The sequence below is a fragment of the Xenopus laevis genome, chromosome 8S (genome assembly GCF_017654675.1).
Source record: "Xenopus laevis strain J_2021 chromosome 8S, Xenopus_laevis_v10.1, whole genome shotgun sequence".
Taxonomy (NCBI): Eukaryota; Metazoa; Chordata; class Amphibia; order Anura; family Pipidae; genus Xenopus; species Xenopus laevis.
In genome coordinates this window covers 72,591,010-72,615,887 of record NC_054386.1, presented here as the reverse complement: position 1 = coordinate 72,615,887, position 24,878 = coordinate 72,591,010, and the positions used below count along the sequence as shown (strand labels likewise).

At 38.2% G+C, this 24,878-nt stretch overlaps 1 protein-coding gene across 7 annotated transcripts in view; it reads right to left on the bottom strand.

The window, feature by feature from the left end:
• Window positions 1-7,831: 7,831 nt before the first annotated feature.
• The window catches only part of hdx.S (highly divergent homeobox S homeolog), a 56,598-nt gene continuing 39,551 nt past the window's right edge, over window positions 7,832-24,878 (bottom strand). For 6 of the 7 annotated variants that reach the window (XM_041574983.1, XM_041574982.1, XM_041574980.1 and 3 more), the window contains 4 exons: window positions 22,156-22,238; window positions 20,034-20,117; window positions 8,747-8,869; window positions 7,832-8,157 (listed from right to left, as the gene is read on the bottom strand). In XM_041574983.1, coding sequence (XP_041430917.1) covers window positions 8,032-8,157; window positions 8,747-8,869; window positions 20,034-20,117; window positions 22,156-22,238 — 416 coding nt within the window. In that variant the 3' untranslated portion in view covers window positions 7,832-8,031. The remainder of the gene's footprint in view (window positions 8,158-8,746; window positions 8,870-20,033; window positions 20,118-22,155; window positions 22,239-24,878) is intronic. The other variant, XM_041574981.1, reaches the window with a different exon arrangement.

Sequence of the window (24,878 nt, the reverse complement as noted above, 5' to 3'; positions counted from 1 at the left end):
TACATTTCTGTTTAGTGAGTTTGCAATTGATCCTCAGCATTCAGCTCAGATTCAAAAGCAACAGATATGACCCATGTGGCCCCCCCCTCAAGTCTCTGATTGGTTACTGTCTGGTAGCCAGGGTAACCAGTCAGTGTAAACCAAGAGAGCTGAAAAGCAGGAAGTAGTGTACTGACTGACATGTTATACGTCAAATCACTCCAGCCTTTATACATTACATTTTTGGCTAACTAACTATATTAGAAACATTTTTTATTTTGCACAGCCTATTTACCCAGTTTTTATTTTTACACTGAACAATTCCTTTAATAAAAATCAATGTAAACAAGGCTCCAGGGCCTGATGGCATAAACCCTGGGGTTCTAAGAGAGCTTAGTTCAGTTTTAGACCAGCCCCTATTTCTGATTTTCAGATTCGCTTTTATCTGGTATGGTGCCTATGGATTGGAGAAAAGCTAATGTTATTCCAATATTTAAAAAAAGGGATTACGATCTCAGCCTGGCAATTATAGGCCAGTAAATTTGACATATGTGGTGGGCAAATTATTTGAAGGCTTGTTAAGGGATCACATTCAAAATTTTGTCCTAGTGAATGGCATTATGAGCAGCAATCAGCATGGCTTTATGAAGGATAGGTCATATCAGACAAATTTGATTGCTTTTTATGATGTGGTAAGTAAGATGCTGGACAGTGGGGGGGGCAGTAGATGTGATCTATTTGGATTATTGATGTTTGATACCGTGCCCCACAAACGACTGCTTTCTAAACTAAGGTCTGTTGGGCTTAATGAAGTTGTTTGCACATGGATAGGAAACTGGCTACAGGATTGGGTGCAGAGGGTGGTTAATTGTACATTCTCTACTTGGAGTAAGGTTCTTAGTGGGGTCCCTCAGGGTTATGGAAGATAGCTCATAGTAAAAGTTGATCCAGGGACTAGTCCGATTGCCATTTTGGAGTCAGGAAGGAATTTTTTCCCCCTCTAAGGCTTCAGATGGGGTTTTTTTCCTTCCTCTGGATCAACTAGTAATTAGGCTGATTAAAACTAAAACTAAAAGGTTGAACTTGATGGACATGTGCCTTTTTTCATCCTTACTTACTATGTTACTATGATTGTGGAATTTGATCCATAACCAGTTTCTTATAGTGTTGGTACAACAGGTATGGGCTCTGTGAGGATAAATATGTTTGCGTATATTTTAAGTGTGACCTTCACTTCATGGGTTTTCCCACCTCCACATGGAATGGCTCTTATCAGTCAGTTATTAGCCAGGGCTTGGAGCAGGGCATCACAGGCTTTGACCCCTTTACACATGGCAAGACCTTAGTAAAGAAAGGGCTGTTACAGTCATATGAAAAAAGTTTGGGAACTCCTCTCAGCTTGCATAATAATTTATTCCTCTTTCAGCAAAAAAGATAACAGTGGGATGTCTTTCATTTTCCAGGAGTACCGGGGTGTTTTCTGAACAAAGATTTTTAGTGAAGCAGTTGTATGAAATTAAATCAAATGTGAAAAACTGGCTGTGCAAAAATGTGGGTAATTTTGCTAATTTGAATGCATGTAACTGCCCAATACTGATTACTGGCAACACCAATGGGTTGAATTAGCTCTTTAAGCCTTCAACTTCATAGGCAGATGTGTACAATCATGAGAAAAAGGTATTAAAGATGGCCAATTGCAAGTTGTGCTTTGGTTTGACTCTCCTCTGAAGAGTGACAGCATGGGATCCTCAAAGCAACTCTCAAAAGATCTGAAAACAAAGATTGTTCAGTATCATGGTTTAGGGGAAGGCTACAAAAAGCTATATCAGAGGTTTAAACTGTCAGTTTCAACTGTAAGGTATGTAATCAGGAAATGGAAGGCCACAGGCACAGTTGCTGTAAAACCCAGGTCTGGCAGGCCAAGAAAAATACAGGAGTGGCATATGCAGAGGATTGTGAGAATGGTTACAGACAAAAGATCAAATCCCAAGACCTGCAAGAACATCTTGCTGCAGATGGTGTATCTGCACATTGTTCTACAAATCAGTGCAATTTGCACAAAGAACATCTGTATGGCAGGGTGATGAGAAAGAAGCCCTTTCTTCACTCACGCCACAGAGTCGCATGTTGTATGCAAAAGCTCATTTAGACAAGCCACGGTCATTTTGGAACAAAGTGCTTTGGACTGATGAGAAAAAATGCAGTTATTTGGTCATAACAAAAAGCACTTTGTATGGTGGAAGAAGAACACCGCATTTCAAGAAAAACACCTGCTAACTACTGTCAAATTTGGTGGAGGTTCTGTGGGGCTAGTTCAGGGACTGGGGCCCTTGTTAAAGTCGAGGGTCGGATGAATTCAACCCAATATCAACAAAATTCTTCAGTATAATGTTCAAGAATCAGTCACAGTTGAAGTTACGCAGGGGTTGGATATTCCATCAAGACAATGACCCTAAACACATCTACATCTACAAAGGCATTTATGCAGAGGGAGAAGTACAATATTTTGGAATGGCTGTCACAGTCCCCCAACTTGAATAGCATCAAAAATCTATGGGATGATTTGAACAGACTGTCCATGCTGAGCAGCCATCAAATTTAACTGAACTGGAGAGATTTTGTATGGACGAATGGTCAAAAATACCGCCATCCAGTACATTCTGCCCCCAGACATAAATAAAAACAAGTTGGGGAGTGGTGCAAGCACAATTCAATCCAAGCCAATAAACAAAAAATGGATCCAAATCTTGGTAGAGGAAAATAAAGAATTCCCAAAAACTGCAAGAGGTGTCAGATATTTCTGTTCTGAGGGGAAGGCAGAGGAATTCATTTCTGCAAAGTAAAAAATCAGATGATTGCAAAAAAGCCAAGATCTGTATTTGTGAAATGTAGATTGCAGCACAATTTTCTAATGAATTATTTATGTCAATTATCTGAAATTGTTTTGCCTTCCACTACAAAAAGATGTCAGACTTGGCCAGAACATCTGTCTGGAGTTTTCTCTCCTTTACGTGGTTAATGAAACAATTTAGCCTGCTAGATCCCTAGCAGTATAGTAATGCATCCTTTCCTATACTAAACATTACAGGTTAAAGGAAAACTATACCCCCCAAACAATGTAGGTGTCTATAAAAAGTTGTCGCATAAAACAGCTCACATATAAAAACCCTGCTTCATGTAAATAAACCATTTTCATAATAATATACTTTTCTAGTAGTATGTGCCATTGGGTAATCATAAATAGAAAATTGCCATTTAAAAAAAATAAGGGCCGCCCCCTGGGATCGTACGATTCATTGTGCACACAAACATACCAACCAACCATAATTGTTAGGTCACATGAGCCAATTAACAGTCAGAGTTGTGTCTTTTGCTTCAACACTTCTTCCTGTTACAGTTGAAGTATTTCTGGTCAGGTGATCTCTGAGGCAGCACACAGACCATCACGAAATGGTGGTTCAAGGCAAGAGATGTAAAAGGGCAAGATTTACTTAAATATATATTCCAGTTTGGTAAGATTCTTTAATATGCCACTTAATATGATCTAAACTATCTGTTGCTTAAGTGTTTTGGGAGTATAGTTTTCCTTAATTAGTTGCAGTAAAAGGCTTGTGCCCATTGCTCTGGAGGGGCTATTAAAGTGTGACCATATATTGGTAGACATCTGTTGACTGCTGATTAAAGCTCTCTTGAGTTATCTGGTAACTCATCTTCCTATGTAAGGGTCCAAAATAATTGGCTTCTAGATCATTGTTCCAATGTAGATGTGAACAGACAAACTCCCAAAGCTTTCTGAAGACTAGTAAATGTAAATATTGTTGCCGGTCTCATGGACCTGCCCCTGCTTATCCTAAGCTTAGGCAAATGGAACACATTTAACTACTGACAAATATATTAAGAGGCTCAAGGGTAAATAGAGAAAAATATAAATCAGAGACATAACTGATGAAGTATAGAACAGTAACATTAATAAACCATCAACATACAGCATACGTAGATACATTTATGGGAATGAGGTGACAATATTTAATAGATTACTGGACAGAGCAATTTAATGCAACAATTAATAATGATTTTATAAGCTGATTGATTCAGTCACACCACCATATATGCAATTTTGCTCTTCCTCCTCAACTGATATTGTCTTAAATTGCAATCATCTAGAAAAACGAGGGAAGGTGGACTTTTATATTATACATTTTGCTAAGATAAGAGCATTTAAAACAATTAAATCCCGATCATTTAGAAGGAATGTTAATACTAATGCTTACAACTATATTATTAGATTAAGTGGTGGTTTGGAAATAAAGAGTAAAATTTAGAGGGAAATAAATACATAAATTCACAGTTAATCCAATGTAAAGATCCATTAAAGTGATACTGATCAGAAATTAAACCTTTGTTTACTATGTCATAACATTGTTTTTATATGCTGTTTAGAATTTTGCCTTAAAAGTATTTGCCCAATGATTTTACATTAACCCATCTGTTCCACTATGTTCCTCGATGAAGGGGCTGCCATATTAGTACAGCAGCAGTCTAGTAAACCGTTATTGGGAGACACAATACGATTATTTTATTATTTCGCTGTTTAAGTTTGTTCAGCAGCTCTTTAGTTTTGTTTGTTGGCAGTAATCTGGCTGCTGGGTTCAATTTACCCTAGCAACAAGACTAGGGTTGCCACCTTTATGAGACCGGGGCGGGGGGGCGGTTCCATGATGTGAGTGGGCGTGTCTGTGACGTCAGTGGGTGGGGCTATGGCACCAGTGGGCGGACCTGTGACATCAGTGGACGGGGCTATGGTGCAGGGATCAGCGATTGGCAGATCGCCGTGTCAATCCGGCAATCAAAACCTGGCAGGAAGTATAGACCCGGGCAGCCCCTCAAAATACCGGGTCAAAACCGGACAGGTGGCAACCCTAAACAAGACAGTAGTTTGAATGAGAGGCTGGAAGATGAAATGGCCTAAATAGAAAAATAAAATGTCGTTATAACAATAAAATTGTAGCCTCACAGAGGAAAAAGGTTTTAGGCTTCTGTTAAAGTGACCATCAAAGCATTTAAAAAAAATATATAAAAAATTAAAGTATTTTTTTTTTTTTTTAAATGAAGACCAATTGCAGAGTAAGAATTGAACACTCTATAAGATACTAAAAGCTAACGTAAGGGTGATCCATGCAAAGACATGGTTCCAATTCACCTATTATCCAATGACAAGGTTACATATATATAAAAATATTTTCAGTCATCCTTATAGTTCCAAAATATCTAGGGCAGCAATATATATTCACCCCAAATTGTACCAAAATTTGCTTTCAGGATGTGCTCCCATCAGTATTGATATATGCTAATCAACATTCAACTCAAATCTGACCCTAATCTGGGCTCTCTTCTGTTGCTCTGGACCACACTAGCAGAGTTTTGGGACCGCTGATGTTCATGCTGTCTCAGCAGTGATTTCTTTCAGGATAAAGTTAAGTGAATCCAGAGATGTACAGAATGAAACCAGACAGTTTGCTACCTACTGTAACCAACCTGGTTTGTATTTCTGCCCTCTGACGACAAGCTGGGGACTACTTACAAATTCACATTAAAAAAAAAGAAGAGAGACTATATAGCTTTTGCTTTTAATCTCAATCTCTTAGGACACATTCATATGTCTGGCAATCTATAGTACATTGTGCTGCTTGTTTTGCAGTCATTTAGAAATGTGATTCAATTTCACGAAAGAAGAACCGCTCCAAGTTTAACACTTCCTGTTTGCTGCTTCAAACGGGTGCTCAGTCCGCAGCGTCCCCACTGCTAGAATTCACATAGACATCCAAAGAAAAGGACGGCACTCCAATACTAGGAATAAAAATTTATTCCAAACACATACAAGGATCCAACGCCCTACGCGTTTCGGGAATCACTCCCTTAATCATAGGCATGCATCTTGGACCAAACAGACAGATTATATACACAACTTCAATAGTGACCCCTACTGGGCCCAATGTAGTAATACAAGTTAAAAACATATGTGCTTTATTAATCATTAAAACCAGTCTGCTGAAGGTCAAAACCTCGTTTTCCATATTAAAAAAACTGACAATCCTTCTACGAATGTGTGAAAATATATAAAGTTAATTATCTGCTCTGGAGAATGGGTAACTGGTAATAAATACTTGATGACTTATCGTCCGCAAGGCAAAGGTAAACCTTTTCTGGTAAAAGTAGGTTTCAGGGTATATATCTGTAACATAATACATATGGGTGTAGAGAAACATTATAATCAAGAAGTAATAAACAAGTGGTAAATGAGGAAAGTATAAAGAAAAATATGAAGAAATAGGACATGAGTTAAAGGTAGAAGGGGTGGAGAGGGATATATATTTTTATTTTTAAGGCTAGGACCGAGTCCAATTAATGGCCCCAGCACCCTAATATAAATATAATAAATCATGTCTGGTATTCAGACCATTCGGTAACCTAGTCTCCATTTTTAGGATCCAAAATGCCTCTCTCAAATTTAATAGATGCTCAGCATCTCCACCCCTAAGTGGTAGTTTCACCTGTTCAATGACTTTCACTGACAGGTCACGGATTCCTTTTTTCGAGCATATGGCAAAGTGTTTCCCCACGGGAGTCCCTTCGTCCTTATTCTCAATCGATCTAATGTGTTCACGTATCCTTTCTTTTAAACAACGGGTAGTGCGGCCCACATATTGCTTATTGCAACTCAAACATTCCAATAGATAAACTACGTTCTTGGTGTTGCAATTAAAAAAGCCGTTGCTTTGGAACACACTACCCGTTGCACTAGATCTGAAAGTTGTCCCCGTGGAGATAACTTTACAGGTTTTACAGATGTTGGCCCCGCATCTATAGCTGCCCTTAGTAGACAGCCAATTGCCTCTGTGGCTTTTGCGACCTGTGGCCACTAGACTATGGTCATTTAGAAATGTGTACTCCTCTTTTCACCAATAAACAACCTTACACTGCTTTCAAACACAAATAAAGCCGAATTTATCTTGACACAAACACGGGGAGGCACATTTATCAAAGGTCCAATTTCAAATTCAAGTGAGTTTTTAAAAACTCCCCAAAACGCGCATAAATTCGAAAATTATTAAAAAAAAAATATTTTTTAAACTCTGATGAATGGAATCGCCCAGAAAACTCGAATCGAATTCGAATCAGATTTTAAAAACTCGATGTCAGGAAGGCTGCAGACAACTCAAAATTGATCCCTGGTCCTGTCCCATTGACTTAAACAGCAATTCGGCAGGTTTTAGGTGGCAAATAGTCAAATTCAAGTTCTTAAAGGGCCAGAGTATGATAAATCTCAAGAATCTAATTTGAATAACTCCCTAGTCGAGTTTAAGAAATCGAATTTCAAATTCTCAATTCGACCCTTGATATATCTGCTCCTAAATTGTGTATTTTATTATTACCAACTATTTCCCTTGGGTCAGTGTCGGACTGGGACACCAGGGGCCCACGCAAAAACCTTTGACCAGGGGCCCAGTCTTAGTACTATTATTCTTCCTTACCTCACCCAACCTCTATTCTCCTAATCTCTTTTCTTTACATACTATAATACTATAATCTATTATTCCATCTATTTAGCCACTTTGTTCTCATAGAAATAGGAGATGGCCATGAAATAGGCCAAATGTTTAGCAGCATGAGGCCCACTGACACCTGGGCCCACCGGGACTTTTCCTGGTATCCCGGTGGGCCAGTCCAACACTGCCTTGGGTAGAGTGCATGGCATAAGAAACTCCCTGGAATGAAATCAGAAGATTTTGGACGCGGTGAACCTATAAAACACCCACAAAGATCGATGAAAATACCAGCTATACAGAAAGTCTTTATTGACTGTTGTTTTATTTTTTTCTGCAAAGCAGAAATATATCCAGGATGCAAAATATATTCTGTTAGTTGATTAAAATAACTTAACCTTTTTTAATTTTCAGTCAGTTCATTCTGTCTTCCAAGGAATGAAACATATGTAAGAGTGGGACAGAACACTGGAACCATGTGACGGGCACTGGAGGAGCTGGGATGGCTTCAGAGACTGTCCGGAGTGTTCTTTTCAGAGACAGAGGACATGCTGTATGAGGTATATTCAGGCTCAGGGGAGGGATGACTGTAATCCATGTCTTCTAATTCCAGAGGTGACTCAGATAGGAGGATCTGCAGGAAACAAGAGCGTTGCTGACTCTGACCAAATCAAATCATGTAGAACAGGTAGGACAACATACTGGCCCGCAGCATTTTTATAGTACACCGCCCCATATCCCACAAAGCCAATCATAAACCCAACATCCCTGATCCCATAAGTACAACAGGTTAAACATGCTGATCTAGCAGTGACTCTTGGGGCATAATGTGCACATAAAGACAGCCATTTACTTGTTTACAAATCCGTATGGTTAGTCCTATGACAGCACAGAAACTGAAGTTTGGAGAACTTTGTGACAGAATAAAATTAAGTACAGGTATGGGACCTGTTATCCAGAATGCTCTGGACCTGGGGTTTTCAAGATAATGGCTCTTTCTGTAATTTGGATCTTCATACCTTAAGTCTACTTGAAACTCATATAAATATTAAATAAACCCAAAAGGCTGGTTTTGCTTCCAATAAGGATTAATTATATCTTAGTTTGGATCAAGTAAAAGGTACTGTGTTATTAGTACAGAGGAAAAGGCAATCATTATTTAAAATCTGGATTATTTGATTATAATGGAGTCTATGGGAGACAGACTTTCTGGTGTCACTTACCTGTTGTTGGTCTTTATCGTTTGACTTCACAGCCTGTACAAGATTCTTGATGAACGCTTGAAGCTCAGCATACTTCTGCTTATAATTCTCCAGCTCGTTCTCCATGTACCGCATTTCTTCATTCTTTAAAAGGAAATGTATAATAAAATGTATGTAGCAATCAGATAGTTAACTTATTACAGGAATATACAAACCTGTTCCTTGTTTGTACAAAGAAACAAAGATACCGGCACACAAGGCTTGCTTGCAGGGAAACCCTTGCTTTAATTCAAAAGTGCGGAAGTGCTGGAGGTTGCCATACCCTCTATTACTGAACACCAGGCGTTATTTCAGGAGGTTGCTGTGGGTGTGCGTCTGCTCTATCTTGTTCCAGTACACCTTGTTTGTACAAAACCACTGAACAATGAAGCTAAAAGCTTATCCATGCATTGTACGCGATATCTTTGTCAGATAATCTATTATATGTCATTCATAATATAGTATTGTTCCTGGATTTGGTTTGTTTGTCACTAGGGATAAACCAAATCCAGGATTCGGTTCGGGATTTCGCCTTTATCAGCAGGATTCGGCCAAATTCAAGTGCCTGGCCGAACCGATTCGGAAAAATCATGTGACTTTTCATCACACAACAAGGAAGTAAAAAAACATTTTTAACCACACACTTCACTTTTGCCCCTTATTCCCATAATATGCATATGAAAATTAGGACTCGGATTTGGTTCATATTTGGCCAAATCCTAAAATAGTGGATTCAGTGCATACCTATTTTTCACCTGTGCCGAATTCTCATAAAAACATGTATGACACCTTTGATATATATTAGGCGTCATTTACAAAGTGGAAAACAGTGCAAAGTGCAAAAAACAGACACAAGGCACTATTTTTTTGCCCTTTGCACACTACCTTGCACTCTAGATAAATTGCTGCAGGTTTCTGAGCTCCAAATAGCAGACGGTGAGGACAGAGTTGTCCTGCATTCACCAATGTTGCATTCTGTGGGAAAAGGCGTCTCTGCAAAGCATTATCGAATACATACTTTTGAATAGCACAGAAGGGAAAAAAATAAATATATATGCTAGTATAATCTCCTTGTCAGCAAAAAAAAAGACATTGCCAAGCAAAACCTTTATTGGCATGGTAAGAAACAGCATGCATTTAAGGCATTCAAGCTAGCTGGGACACCTGTGAATTTTATTAGGTACAAAGAGGCCAATAAAGCATGTATAAAAGATATTATACAAACTAAAATAGATAATGAATAGGTCAAGTAAAAATAACTTTAAATTGTAAATAAAATAAAGCAAGAAGCAGTGGGACCCATAATATCAGAGGTAGGTCAACTAGTTAATGAGAGCAGGGAAAAAACTGATTCTAAACAGAGATTCTAAACTGTTGGTTTTGTCAGTTTACACAACTGAGGAACAAGCTAATGAAGCCTTTCTTGTTAATAGACCCAATTCTAATAATATAACTATTGACTAGGTGACTCAGGAGGAAATTTTAGAGACTAGAACATATAAAAACAAAGGTCCTGGGCTGGATAGTATTTATCCCTGGGCACTAAAAGAGCTCAGCTCAGTAATTGCTAAACCAATTGTCGAGGATTCTTAACTGCCTGGTTCATAGGGACTAGTGAATTGTTAGTATGTAGAACCATTTTCAAAAAGAGTTCCCGGTGTAAGCCTGAAAACTGATGGTCTGTTAGTTTGACATCTGTGGTAGGAAAGATGTAATAAGGAATACAATTTATATTCAATATCTATATTCATAAATCTTGCCAGACTAATCTATTTGCCTAATATGAGGAGGTGAGCAGGAATCTAGACTTTGCTTAATATTATGATGTCCTGCGACTTACGATGGGACACGATTACTCTACAAGTACATTAAAGGACACTATAAAGAGATAGCGGGATATATTTTTTCCCATAGAAAAGCTCAATGTGGCAGAGGCCACCTCTTAGGACTTGAAGAATTAATCTTCCATTTGAAGTAATGAGTGGTTCTTCAAGGTGAGGTTGTGGAATGCCCCGTCAGTGATGTTGGGATGGCTGATTCTGTTAATGCCTTTAAGAGTGGATGATTTCTTGAACAAGCATAATATTCAAGGCTACTGGGATCTTAAGATCTATAGTTAGTTTACAATTATAACCATCAATTTTATATCCCCTAAGTTTTATTATATTTTACACTATTGTTTTCTCGTCCCCTAAAAATGATGGACTTTTTGTCTTTTCTTTAAAGGGGGTGTTCAGCTTTAAATTAATTTTTAGTATGATGTAGAGTGTGATATTCTGAGACTGGCTTTCATTTTTTATTATTGTTTTTTTTTTTTGGTTATTTAACTTTTTATTCAGCAGTTCTCCACTTTGCAATTTCAGCTATGGTCCCAATTACCCTAGCAACCCATGCATCGATTTGCATAAGAGACTGGAATATGAATAGAAAGATGAGTAATAGAAAACTGCAATAACAATACATTTGTAGCCTTAATAGCCTGTCTGTAGCTCCCACCCTTCCCAGCTATAGGTGATCCCACTGGTGTCTAATAAAAGGGCAGCCAAGTTTGGGAGTTTTACTTTGAAAGCAGCTAGTAAGTTGCAGGTAAAACTTAGTCCCTTTGTAAAATGTATAATGAAGCAATAGAATTCTTAATGAATCAGATGAAAATTAAGCGTAGGACTGGCCAGATATGGGATGACTTTGATGTAGTTGGCCAGCTTAAATATATTGCAATATATGGACAAACAATCCCTGTGTTGTTTAAAGGGTAAGGCATTTTTTTGTAGCAGTATGCACAAAATGTCTCTGTCTTAAATATATTGATAATGGGTTGAGTGCAGAGGACCTCTTGTAGTTGACTATATGTATTTTGTGGTCACACCCTCATTGCACCCCCGCCGAATGGTTTTAAAAAATAGGGTGAGCACAACTTTCCCTTGTTTGTCTGAAAGCAGTTCCATCCAAGTGCTGGATCTAAAAGCACATGACCAGGCAAAATGACCTGAGATGGTTGTTTACACACCAATATTACAACTAAAAAAAATTAATTTATTGGTACAAGAATAAAATGTTAAATGGTAGAATGAATTATGTGCAATGTACCCAGTGTAGTTTAGTAATAAAAACTATACCATACAAATCATGATAGAATGATCTTTTCAATTGATGCAGGGTGCACAGTGCAACCAGATAGAATATGACTATGAAGATTTTCATTCATCCAGGTCATAGATATACTAGATTTAGCCAGATAGAAGTGCTTTTGTACCCTTTAGTGCTTATGCACTTTTGCCTGGGGTCTTTGTAAAAGGCACCTATTGTGTGCATGTATATATTTAATATAGATGCACAAAATAGGTGCATCTATATACATATTATATATATATATATATATATATATATATATATATATATATATATATATACATATGTTTTAAATTGTTTTTGCTATACATTTTTTGTATGAAAAAATGTGATTCATAGGGAGTAATGACATGAATAAGTCACCAGCTGCCTCTGCAAAATCTCTTTAAACCACAACATAAAAATTCTGTTTTAATAACACAAGGTGACAATTTCAAACTTAAATAAATATGAAATAAATATGAATATACTCCCAACAAAACTCAAAAATGCACAGCCAGGATGAAGAAACATGTGCTAACTAAACACAAGCTGATTTTTTTTCCACATGAAGAGAACACATATTATAATATTATGTGTATGGGTTTAACATAGCAGTTGCAGGGAAGGTCCCTACTGAGCTAAACACATATACGTCATCCATTAGGCCCCGTGTGCATCTTCAAGTGCTTCTAGTTTTAGCTGCACCAATTGGAATTGGACCAAAGTAGCAGGATTGCATAGCATGACTCATATCCACTTACACGCATTGCAGTCAGATGGGAGGTCTGATTAATTCTGCAACAGTAACATCACCTCTAATGGTCATATACAGAGTGTTCTGTTGCTATTTCCATCTTTGGGTAATTTGCAGATTGACCACGGCTATCAGTACGGCTTTCAGCTCCTACTTATGTATAAAAAGGAAGATGAAACATTTTAATGGGGATCTTTTTATTAAGCATATTTAGATAAACCAGTTCAGAGCAGCTTTCTAATTTCTTTATTTATCCTGTACGGTTATGGAATTATGAGCCTGCTCTTTGGCCTATATCAAACCTGCAGCTGAAAATGCTGGCTGGCTAATGGCATCACTGATCCGGCAAGAAACAGATTGATTGTGAAGGTTGAGTTTAATTATTATTCTTATTTTTAACATCTAATTTACTCTTCAGGCTTTCCTATTGATTTTCAATTGTGAATTCGAAACTGCTTTCTGGTTATAGGGGGGAATTGAGCCCTAGCAACCAAATAGCAGTTGAAATTCCAAGTCTAACCCTCATATGTAATAAAGGGTGCAAAGTTGCTCAGGAGCAGTAACCCACAGCAACCGATAGGATGTTTTCTTTTAAACAGTTGACCAATAAAGGCTATCAGCTGATTGGCTGCATTAGGTGACTAGATCTGTAGCAAACTTTGCACTTTATGTCATATAACTGACGTTGCAGAACAAAAATGCAAATATATACAGGTGTGGGATCCGATATCCAGAAACCTCCAAATTGCGGAAGGGCCTTCTCCCATAGGGGTAGATTTATCAAAGAGTGAAGTTAGACATCTCCATAGTCCGCAGAGTGAAATTCCACCTCTCTCCATTCATTTATATGGGATTTTAAAGGCTTATTTATAAAATGTTGAACTTTCACTTTCATCCTTTGTTAAATATACCTTTAAAAATCCCAGTCCCTCTGCGGACTGTGCAGATCTCCAACTTCACTCTTTGATAAATCTACCCCCTGGACTCCATTTTAACCAAATAATCCAAATTTGTAAAAAAAAAAATTCCCTTTTCTCTGTATGAATAAAACAGTACCTTTTACTGAGATAGAATTAATCCTCATTGAAAGCAAAACCAGTTTATAGGGTTTATTGAATGTTTACATGATTTTCTAGTAGACTTAAGGTATAAAGATCTAAATTACGGAAATATCCATTATCCAAGTCCCAGGCATTCTGAATAACAGGTCCCATACCTGTTATACATTTTAACACAAAATATCGACACACTCATAGTGTATTATATAAGAATAATACCTATGAATAAGATAAAGTAAGCCTTTTTAGGGCTACTGTAATGTTGCAAAACAGGGCTGTTATTTTTGAGATGTGCATTGGACTGGCTACAGCACCTGCTGATTGTGAGGGAAAGACTATACCCACCCAATCTGTTATTCTAATTTACCATTATGGCCCCAGACATACAATTATTGGAATGATTTCTCTGGTGTTGCAGAAACCTGCCCAGCACACTGTGCCATTCAGACAACAGCCCAAACACTTGGCAGGTAGATTTCAATTTGGAGTTAATCCCCGGTGTGCCATGATGGTCTATGTTACAAGAGGTTAGCAGCAGAGAGGAGCATTAAGCTGTTGCACGCATCACTCAGACAGAAGCGGGGGAGTAACCATTTCATTTAGAGTCAAAATAAAAAGGGAATCGCTCGTTTTTAATGACAAGGCACATGTCCAAACGCTGATAAATGAGCACTGAGTGACTCACAGTGAGTATACGCTAGCATTTCACTGCACTACAGAGGAGACGCTTTATACCAGTGCCTGACTTGGCAGCACAAAGAATTCCCTTGATCATTTGTTTCCATGGCATCCACCAAAATTTGTTTCATAAGAGATTGAAACTGATTCTCCCCAAATTCCCATTATATTTAAAATTCAGCAGCTCTTTCTCAAGAAGCACATACATGCATAAACGTCTGTCTTTTGTGTATATTCTATCATAAACATAAGGGAAATAAGTGGTAACAATATGGCTTGCACATTTTCCTGGGGAAACTATTGTAAGCCATATTTCTTCAAAGATATTTTTTACTGAAAACAAACTACTAGTTCGGTTGCGTAACTGCACTGCAGTAAATCAGCCTATGATTAAAGGAGAAGTGAAGCTTAACTGAAGAAGTAGGTTAGAAATGTTGTACATTATGTTTTGGGCTTCTGTACCAGCCCAAGTCATAATAACCCTTTACCAGGGAAGATATGCGTCTCCAAAGCTGCCCCAGTAGCTCCCCATCTGATTGCACATGCTCTGTGCTACTGTCACTTACTGAGCTAAGGGACCCACTCACATAGAATATAAATGTCACAATACAAGGCTGATTAGTAATTAATACAGATAATTACTACATGGAAGCACAAAAAACAGTGCAATTAGCATCAGAATTTAATAATCAGCCCTGTAGCATCAGCTTATATTACAGACCAACCTCATTTTCTGCTTGATAATTTGTGACGACCCCTAAGTTTAGCTTTTCAACAGCTGCTCAGAGCCTACTGAGTATGTGAGTGTCAAAAACATATTCCAAGATGGTGACCCCCTGTGACAAGTTTGAAGTCCTGGATCTTTGCTGCTATTGACAAGCTGAAACTTTAGGCTGTTGCAATAAGTTCAGTATATAAAACATGGCATTTTTAGCCCTATTCATTTTTAGCATTTAGTTCTCTTTTAAAGGTCACTTGAAAAAATTATTCCAAATCCTATTTTATCAAGTTAGTCAAGCAAAATAAACTTTAATTACACTATAACTTATTTGAATCTTGTTTCCTGGGAACTCATAATTATAGCAAGCTGGCAGGAGCCATTTTGCGGACACTGTTATTAAGGCAAGTCTCACATCATCTCCAATTCTTGTTTGTGAGTTTGCGGCATATCGCTGGCAGAGCTGTGAAGCAGCAATGCCAGATGGAGGATGGGTCTGCAGCAGCCCTTTTCTATTTGTTATTAAACCATTGCCCTAAGTGCAAGTACAAAACTGTTCCCCATATGGACCTATACAATTATCTGCTGCATCTGCAGGATGCAGATAATAGTCAAGCTGAAGGGAGCCCTTACTTAACAGCTGCCATAAGCATGTAGTAAGTACAGGGCTCTGTAGCACCTTGTGACTGCTACTACCTAGGTTGAACATCTGAATGAAAAGTAAGTTGGGCCCTCTAAGGGGATTGGATGCCTATAAACCACCCCTTCTGCCCCTCAAAAATACATCACAGCTGAACCAGGCACGGGCTGAGCACAGGTACTGCTGTATTCATGGGAAAGATATGTCTTTTTAATTCATTACGGAGTGCAATGACTTGTGCCTATGGTTGAAGGCTCTAGGACAGTGGCACTGCTCATAAAATGGACACAGCACAAACTGTTTTTAGCACTTAACATCCAACTCCGCACTGCTTTAATTAGGGTCATGGTCAGTGCCACCATTATACTGTAAATCAAATAGTTTCTTCTGAGGCCCAGTGAGTGACGGCTAATTTAAATGTATACAGAAGCTTGCATGCTGCAGTTAAGGATTCATGCGGTTTCAGGACCTGGGACAGCACTGTGTATTGGGTGTAGCAGGGAGTGTAGGCCATAATGCATCACAGAAAGGGCAGAGTGTGGAACTGGGGCAAATCAAATGTGTGCAGAAAAAAGTCAGCTATTTGCCTTAGGCTATAAATGCTTTTACTCAACCTTATATTGAACTCATACTCTCTGAATTCTTAAAATTACAAGTCAGGGAAACACCAGTTCTTAATAGCTATCTAAATTCAATGTGTATTTGATGTGTAAGTAAAGGCTCATAAACAACTCCTTAAGTAATATTATTATTGTTACAGTCCTTTGCTACAATTATTACTGAATCCAGTTTTTTCTTTTCAGTTTAATCACAGTTTTTCCTGATTTTTTCCTGTTTTCTTCATGTCCTGATCAAACATGATTAAGTGTCCCATCAGGCATTAAGGCAGAAATGTGTTTCATGAGATTACAGGGAACGTTATTGAATGGATTCATACCAGTGTGCTCCCTTCAGCCCGTAACATTCAGCTAAAAGGTCCCTAAAACTGTACAGAACTAAGAAAAAAGCAGATAAAGAGGGAACAAATCCATCATTGAACATTCTTTTTACGAATCCCATTTGCCTTGTGCATCTGTGTTGCTAGGAGAGGTGTCTTAGACATTAATCCTTGAATCTAGGCAGTGGCGTTATTAGTTACTCTTACTGGGCCCCCAGCAAATTAATTTGAGGGCCCCCCCAACATAACCAGAGGTTGTCCTTTTTTTACCAATGTATGTTTAAACTGCTCATTATTTAGGGCCTCATGTGGCCCCTATACCTCCTGGGCCCCCTTGCAGCTGCAAGGTCTGCTTTCTCTGTAGTCATGCCCCTGAATCTAGGGGCTGCAGGCAAGCCTGTTAGATTGGCAGTTCTTCATCACACTTTAAGCAAATGCACATGAATGAACCATAACTAGTGATGGGCGAATTTCCCGCGAAATTATGGAAAATTCGCCAACAAATTTTTGCAGCCGTTTGGTGAAGTTATTCGCTGGCGAATCGCGCAAAGTCGCAGTGAATTCGCGCCTGGCGAATAAATTCGCCCCTCACTTACCATAACCAACTAGGTATTCACCCAGAATTGTATCCTGCTGTATAATCTGAAGGCATTGCACAGAATAAAAAGACTGCTGTTCAGGGCAAAAATATGAAGGTTTTTACCATCTTGTAAGAAGGGTCTTAAATAAACATGTTTAGATCAAGCAACTGGCCAGGGAATGCAGTGATCATGCTAAACCCTGTCTGGCTTCTATGGCATGGTGGAAATATAAAGCTTATGATTAAGTGTTAGATGGTCTAAATAAAGATTTTTCACTTTTCAACAAATACTTTTCGGTGCGATCTGCATTTTGGTTCCAGAGTGCCCTATACCTTCTATTGTTCCCTATGGTGGAAATATGGCAGCCATGGCTGGGACAGAAAACTTGAGATCCAATGCAGACTTTAAGGTGGCCATACACTATAAGATGAGGTTGCCAAATGATGCATCTTTCTCCCGATATGCAGGGCAATATCTTGCCAAACTATCAGATTACAACAATGGGAATAGGCACCCATGGGGCAAGGAACACCAACTACACGACACAGTCCTTGACTCTGGAGAAAATCAAACCTGCCTGATCAATATCTGGCCTATTTTTGGCCAGATATTGGTTGTCAAGGCCCGCTGGAAGGCCCCATACATAGGCAAATAAGCTGCCAAATCGGTCTAAAGGACTCAAATAAACAGCTTAAATCTGTCGTGTATAGCTACCTTTACAATACAGTGAGAATTAAGATGGAGAGATGAGACAAACGCAGCGCACTTCTAATTGGTATTAGGCCTATTGCATGATAGCTCCAATGTTATGATATGGAGCTGCTTCTCACTAGCACAGATTAGGGAAAGATACCAACTGTGCATGTTACCACAGGTCTAACACACCTAATTACAAACTGCACTAAATTTATCAATGATGGATGTACAGAAAATGTTCAGTGTAGCTTCAGTAAATTTAAAGGAAGACTTTTAATGATGTTGGGACTTATTTATCAACAAATCTGCATCTGGGCAGCTGAAAAAGCTAATTACTGACTGGTTGCTCCGGGTTACTGCCCAGGAGCTAATTTGCCCAGTGTTCAAAAAAGCCCCCCCCCCATTATGTAGCAGCTGTTCTGACTCCTGTATTTCATGCAAGAAGTGAGATTATTGTGGGACTAACTAGTAACCATGGCACTAAGCACCTGAAATGTAAATATTAATAACAGTCACACATTGATCTCTATTCCTTATTGCCTGAAGAGCTCTGAATGCCAAGGATTTGTCTTGAAATAGCTTCTAGCCATAAATACATCTCCCTTCTGTCAGTGGGACTGTAATTCGTTTTTTTACACCTGAAAACAAGTCTCTTCATTGCATAAAACCTTGCTGCTCACCTAAAGAATAAACAGTAAACTCCTAAAAGCAGCTTAACTCAATTGTATCCTCATGATGTGAGATAACCCTTAGGCCTGGGGCACACTTTGCATTTCTTTGCTAGCCAGTCAGTCAGTGCACACACAGGGCAGATTTCAGTGCAGAAAGGCATTCTCATGATGAAAGCTGGCCCATGTGTTTGTTTGCAGGTCAGTGCATGTGCAGACAGGGGGTTGAACGTGTGCCCCTGGCCTTAGGGTAATAATGCACTGGACAATTAAGAAATCTTCCCCCATTCTAGGACACTGAGCCAATGCCCAGTTTTGGCAGTGATTTCTGGCATTTTGTCATCCTCCCACAGGACAGCCAAATGCTCATGTGACCATACACTAGAAGTTGCCTAGTGTGCCATTACACTTACATCACTCAATGGTTTTGTAATCAGTAATCTGCCAAAAATGTGAGGCAAAAGTATTCATGTGTGGAACTCCACTTGCCAATTCAAAAGTGGTCAATGTTCAGTTACTGAAGCACAAGAGAGATGAGATTCAATGAGTTATGCCAACTATCTGGCCATGAGGCACTGTACTGTAATTTACTCAAGATGAGTCATTTATGTCTTTGTATAAAAATGTTCTAATTCTGGGGTCATCATCTTGTCAAACAAGACATAATGGGGGCATTATAAATGTATATAATGTATATATAATATTATATAATGAATACATGAGAAAAGCCAGGGAATCTCTGTGAAAATATTGCATAATTATACTGTTACTTATATGCTTTGTAGTCTTTACGCATTTACCAAAACCACATCCATTACTTCACTTATCTATAAGAAGCACAGACACCTTGCAGAATACGGGTGTTCATGCATTAGTAGATTCCTACAACCTACTAGATAGGTTAATGTGGAAAGCTCTGTTATCCCATTGATAACCAACCTCAATTAAATATGTAATGACACCCATTCCACTAATCAGCGGTGGGAGTGTATCAGTAGCAAACGGTGCACATAACCTGATGGCCATCTGGTCAGTCAGTGTGAGAAATCTAGCAGTAATGTTTCAGACCAGCCTAAGGCCTAAATACTAAATTTGTATTTAGAAAATATCTGCTGGGATATACCTATGACTGTTACCCAAGGATTCAATTGATGACAGTAGGGAAATAATTGCAGGTGTGAGTGTATTCCACCCAATATGCTTAGAATATTTTCGGGTGGGAAAGTGCTCACTATCTACTTCCCCACATTGCCCACTGAAGTCAATGGGAGTTATAGGAGGTGGTCACAGGCAGTTTTCCATCGATGGGAAAAATGCAGGAGGAAAAACATTTAACATTAACCAAATAGCTCTATTCGCATGTTTCGCTTTACCATAACGCAAGTAGTAATATAGTGTTTTACAAAGACAAAATAGAAAACACTATACCTTGTAGTCCAAGAGACAACGCATCTGCTCCACATCAAACTTGCTCATTGCATCAGTGATTTCCTCTTCAACCACTTCCACTTTCTGAAACATAGTAACAGGCATTGCAATGATCATGGAGTTATACATTTAATTAGTGTGTGATTAGGGCTTCCTTGTGCAGAGATGCCTTCTGCTCAGAGTGCAGATCCCTCTCCCCAACATGCCAGGCACAAGTGCTTTGTACATGAGAATATAAGGGCTTTGCAGCCCTTTACACTCTTGCAATTGAGCTCTTCATGTTCATTTATTGTGAAAAATATAAAAATTGTGTGTCTTCTAAATGATCACCGACTGCATAAGTATGGGGATGCCCTGTTGTTGCCATCCATAGCACCTTTTAGAAGCTGAGGAACGGAAAAGGTAACCATCTGCAGTAAGAATGACCACATAAAGAACTGGTACACACTGCAGTAATGATATATGGACATAGGGACCAGTACATTGAAATGCCTATGCCATATGTCTGCCTTGGTTCTCACTCTTCCATTTAAAACAGTAAATAATAGCTACTGGGAAAAAAAAGAAAAATATTAGGGTACCCCAAAGGTTAAAAAACAAGGAAAGACCCTTTAACTGGGGGGTGCAGTTGATTTTTATTGCATAGCAGTAACGTCTCTCCTATGTGGAGGGGGCGGGCTTCAAAAATCAACTACATGCCATGTACAGTATCCACTTTAGAATAAATCATAGCAGCATTTTTGTATATAACAAAAGAATGATAGCATTGCCTTTCTTCAGATCTCTCTAGCTAGTTGCTATGGTCAGATTTCCATAGGATCATCCAATTACAATTATCAGGCACTGCATGAGAGGGCCAGGTTTACCATGGAAATATGAATACACAGTAGCTTCCAACTAGGCAGACTTCAAAAGGTGATAAGGGATGAAAAGAATGATATACACATTTTAGTGAGTAAAATATATAATCTTTCCCATTTTACTGGTATTAAAACATTGCTGGAAATACCCTTTTAATAATTAATGAAGAGAAGGTTCATGGTAGCAGAGAAAATGTTAAAATCTTGTCAAGTGTGTGTGTAGAGGATTGGTCTCGAAAAACGAACAAGTCCTTGTAAATAAGACAACGACATGTATTTTATATCATAGGAAAAAAATCAAAGATCCAGAAGGATATGATGGGAAGGAATTGGTAAAACCAGATGCAACTCCCCAGGAATTTTAAATGGCAGAGTCTAAATCTAAACAACTAGAATATTTGTTCATGAATTAAACTTTGTATGAAACATTTATAACAAAGATTTTTGGAGCAGATTTATTAAAATCTGTTTTATTTTTACTCACTGTAGCTGAAAAGAAAGATTAAGAAAACTAACTGTTTAATGTGTATTTTGCCTAACCAGGAAAATATAAAAGCCCCAAATACCCAAAATAGGAATTGGTCCTCCGGGCACTTTTACATTTCTTTTTTTAAGTGGTTTCTGAAATACCGACGACTCTTACAACTCTCTTTCAAGGTCCACTATGTCAAAACACTGTTTAGGAACCTCCTGTATTCATTTAACCCATGGTTTGGTAAGGATTTTTTTTAAATAAATATATTATCAAGCTTTTCAAAAATGTTGATTGTTCTAAAATGTGTGATTTATGGAAGAAATCATGTTTTATATATATATATATATATATATATATATATATATATATATATATATATATATATATATATATATATATACTGTATATATATATATAGGACAATGTGTGGCAAAATGCTCTGCAATAAAGCTAGACAAGACAAACTTTTTGAGAAATTGAGAGAAAAGAATGAAATACCACCATAGAAAGTAACAGAAAATATACTGTTTTGTGAAAGCACAAAAATGGTTTCAGAATTTAGGTTAATCACATCGCTGAACATTACATGTTGCTTTTAGGCACAAATAGGAAGACAATATTTGATGACAGTGCCACTTTATAAAACTGCAAATAATGAAAAGAGATAAATGTGTTTTTTTTTTAAAAAACTTTTTTAAAGTGTCAATTCTGTTTGGGTATGAAATCTCTATATGAGAATCTATTCTAAGCTAAAACAATATTCCCGGGAAGAAAATAACATACTCACCACATTATGCACTGGAACAGAATCGTGACAGTCTTCTTTGATGGCAATATCTTCATTCAGTACAACCTCAGGCATTTCATCTGCTGTAAGACAAGACAGCAAGTTTAACAGAGGCACATACTCTTCTAAAATAAAAGGTGTTGGAGGATACACAATTAACTAAGGATCAACTCCAATGCCTGGTTCTGTCAAACTCAGCAAGTCTATATATTGTATTGACTAATGCTTTATATTATTTTACACTGATCCTTTTTAAGGCATGAGATTCTGAAATGCAAAAATGGATGTGCATACACGCATCTTGTGTATATATATTTATAAATCTATATATCTATCTATAAATATATATACATATATATATATATATATATATATATATATATATATATATATATATATATATATATATAAAACTAAGTTTTGATTTGCACAGGAAGACAATCATTTCTATTTCCTGGACACTCCATGTCATACTTACCGGGATAGCCCCGCCCCAGTGCTCCCATCAGAAGGACCCTCCCCAAAGCTTTAAAAGCCCAACCCCACCCCCTAGTCCGGTGTCTTTTTTTCCTTCTGCTTCAGTTTTTTTTTTTTTGCTCCTGTTAGAAGCAAGTTTTCTTTTTAACCTTGGGGAAGCAGTAGGGCTGCTGTTAGCGTCCTAGGGACTCGGGTTGGTCCTGGTGATCTTTTACCCCTAAGCACATTACCTCAGGTGGAATCTTCAGTGTTTAAACATCTGGATCAGGTAGGCACAGTTTTTACTGTGGCTCATATCATTGCTTTCCTTGATCCATGTGCCCTCCAGCCTGATTATATCCAGGTCTGTGGCAAGTGCTATGTCCACCCATCCGTATGCCTACCTGGGCATGTCTAAAAAGCGTCCAGCGGCATTGGGGTATATGGCTCATACACCCTTTATGATTTTTACGGATGGGAGAGGGAGGTGGCAGTTAGGTACGTTATTCTGATGACAAATATTTAGTTAGTGGCCTGAACCTTATGGCCTCCTTCTCTTTTTTCCCCCACATGGGGGTATTATTTTTTTTTTCTTCTGGAGGAATTTAGGTGTCAGAGCCAGCTGCCTCCCTCAAAAGACTTTCCCAAGGTTGAGGTAATTGGCAGCTTCCAGGGTTAAATAAAAGAAAACCCTGAGGTCTTAAATCTACTGGCAGTTAAAGCTAAATTTAAGCTGAGAATGCCACCTTGTTCCAGAGTCTCCTAACTCTTAAAAAAGTATGAGCCTTGTTGGCCATTGGAAGAACTGTGCAGCTGCAAGGCTGATATATACGTTCTATGAGCAATGATAATGCAATGCAGTGATAATGCAAAACTGTTTCTACGTGCTGAGAGCAGCTGAGAGCAGTTCTATGCAATGATGATCTGCAGGGTCTGAAAGCAGCATTAAGGCAAGACTTGTCTATATGTGATGGGAATGTTGCAAATACAATGTTAGCCTTCTTATTTGAGCGCTGAGAATACTATGTTGATCTGCAGGTTCGGTTAACAGCAGCTGCAGGTAATTGGGTAATTACTCTGGAGGTCAGTGTTCAGGTTCAGTTAATGAACAGGTAGATCCCCTCCCAGCCCCTCCCTTAGCAGCTCAGATTGATTATCTGAAACATCAGGTAAGGTTCTGTGTTACGACTCTTTCCTTTATAGTATAGGTTTGTGAACTAAATTAACATGTACTTCTTCTACTCTGCTTCTGATTTAGCTAGCTTAGAAGCTTAGACATTACTGTATGGAAGGAAGTAAACTGTTTAGCCAGTATATATATGTGTTTATATATGTGTGTATATGCGTGTGTATATGTGTGAGCATGTGGATACTGGCTAGCTGGGATGGGCAGCCAGAGAAAGGGGCCTCTTTACTCTTGGGCCGAGTGCTCTGTCTGCATTATGTAGAAATTCCTAGTCCTGGCACTACTGAATATTGCAACCAAACTGACTGTTTGTTTCAGTGATTCTAGAGCTGGCTTTAATAACCAAATACAAATGCATATGTTATACATTTATGGGCCTGTCGCTGCATAAGGCAGTAACCAAACTGTCTGTATATGTGGAAACAAAATGTGTATGTTATACATTTATGGGCCTATCACTGCATAAGGCAGTAACCAAACTGACTGTATATGTGGAAACATTTCAGTGATTCTAGAGCTGGCTTGAATAACCAAATATAAATGCATATATTATACATTTCTGTGTCTGTCGCTGCATAAGGCAGTAACCAAACTGACTGTATATGTGAAACATTTCAGTGATTCTAGAGCTAGCTTAAATAACCAAATACAAATGCATATGTTATACATTTCTGGGCCTGTTGCTGCATTATGTGGTAACCAAACTGACTGTATATGTGGAAACTTTTTAGTGGTTCCAGAGCTGGTTTTAATAACCAAATATGAATGTACATGTTAGACATTTTTGGTATAGGCACTTTTTAATATTACACCAAACTGAATGTAGATGGGGTAACATCAGTGGTTCGGAGCTGGCTATAATAACCACATACTAATGCACATGTCATACATTAATTGGGCCAGCCACTGGTCACTACTATAACCTTACTGTATGTATATGCTTAAACATTTCAGTGGCTTTGATGCTTACTAAGGTTATAACTAAAGTAAATGAACATGCTATACATCTCTCTGGTTTGGACACCAATCAATAGAACAACCAAACTGAAGGTAAATGTTAAACTGATGAGTAATGGGTGTG